The sequence below is a fragment of the Bison bison genome, unplaced genomic scaffold, assembly GCF_000754665.1.
Source record: "Bison bison bison isolate TAMUID 2011002044 unplaced genomic scaffold, Bison_UMD1.0 scf7180017864482, whole genome shotgun sequence".
Taxonomy (NCBI): domain Eukaryota; kingdom Metazoa; phylum Chordata; class Mammalia; order Artiodactyla; family Bovidae; genus Bison; species Bison bison.
In genome coordinates this window covers 7,359,486-7,360,960 of record NW_011495042.1, presented here as the reverse complement: position 1 = coordinate 7,360,960, position 1,475 = coordinate 7,359,486, and the positions used below count along the sequence as shown (strand labels likewise).

Here is a 1,475-nt window from a genome sequence, read left to right as displayed (position 1 = left end):
CCACAGGCCCCTGGGGGTGGCCGGTCGCGGGGCGCGGCGGGGCTGGGGCTGGGGGCAGGTGGGCCTGCGGAGGGGGCTTCCCTCTCTTACTCCCAAACAGGGAGCCCAGGAGGGAGGAGGAGTTGGGCGTGGCCTGGTGTGGGCGAGATGGGCAGTCTCGTGTTGATGTAGCTCTCCGGCGCATGTGAGGGCTGCTAATGATGGACCCCTAAAAAGGAAATTCATAGAAACCAAAATTAAAAGAGCTTAGCGCACTTGCGGCAGAATGCTTCTCAGAAAAAAAGAAGGTTAAAATGTCTCCCCCAGTGACTGCTAAGCCTTAGTTCAACGTGCTGGCCGCAGAGGTCAGGCCGCGGGAGGCTGGACTCGGGGGCCACCTCCGGACACTGCCGTGCAGGTCAGCTGGGGAGGTGGCGGCCCACGAGTGGGCCTTGGGGGAGAGACGCGTGGGGGTAACGCAGTCCTGCCGAGCACCCTGCCTGGGGGGTGGCCCGCGCCTACAGATCAGAACCGTGTGTCTGCGGGTGTCTGTGAGCGGCGTGTGCGGGGCGGGGCGGAGAGGGGCTCGCCTCCGCCCACACCCTGCTCTGAGCTCTCCTGGGTCCTCAGTGTCCGAGGGCGTGTGCTCTGCCTGGGGCGGGGGAGGGGTGCTGAGGGCCGCAGGAGGGGCTGGGGGAGCTTCCCCCTGCGGGTGGGCACCGCCTAGGCGTCTCACTGCGGCTACCTAACTACCTCACGCCAACCAAACACGGGAAGAGAGGAGACAGAGAGGCCTGTAAGCTGAGCGGAGATGAGAACAGGAATGTCGAGATGGCTGGAGGATGAATGGAACCTCATGAAATCCACACTGAACTCCTCTCTCTCCCGGCTCTCCGCCCCCGAGCTGGCTGAGCAATTCCGAGGCGCCCTGACTGCAGACACACAGCAATCGAACCTCCAGGAAGGAGAAGCGATGGGGATGGCCGAGCGTGGAAGTCCGAGAGGGCGGGGCCGACAGCGAGGGGGCGGGGCCGCGGGGAGTGCGGGGAGCCGGGGTGTTAACCATGCTCAGGGCCGCGGGGCGCGGGTTAAGCGGAGACTAAACCGTGACATACAGACCCGGACCCGCCCCCACCGTTCCAGCCCCCACAAGCGGTGAGGGGCGCGGGCGCGTCTAGGCGGGCGGCATGCACGTGCCAGGCAGGCGGGGTGGATCTGGCCTCTGTGGAGGAGGGAAGGAGGAGCAAAAAAAAAAAAAAAAAAAAAAAAAAAGACGAGGCAAAAACTGAGGACGGGAGGCGACACACGACAGCCAGCCGGACGGGCTCCTACTTACTTCCACATTGCTCTCTAGCGATCCCGCACTGCTGCGACGCCCTCGCTTCCCTGCCCAGAACATGCAATACCAGAGGTTAGACGCGACACGGGCCTGCGCTGCCACCCACGGCCCGGCGGAGCCGGGGGCAGGGCGCTGACGACTTAAAAAGACAACGCGG

General features: G+C 64.5%; 1 protein-coding gene across 1 annotated transcript in view; it reads right to left on the bottom strand.

Annotated features, from left to right (window-relative positions):
* The window catches only part of IQSEC1 (IQ motif and Sec7 domain 1), a 51,862-nt gene that overhangs the window by 2,935 nt on the left and 47,452 nt on the right, over positions 1-1,475 (bottom strand). Inside the window, 2 exon segments of the mRNA XM_010862530.1 lie at positions 9-208; positions 1,316-1,365. Coding sequence (XP_010860832.1) covers positions 9-208; positions 1,316-1,365 — 250 coding nt within the window.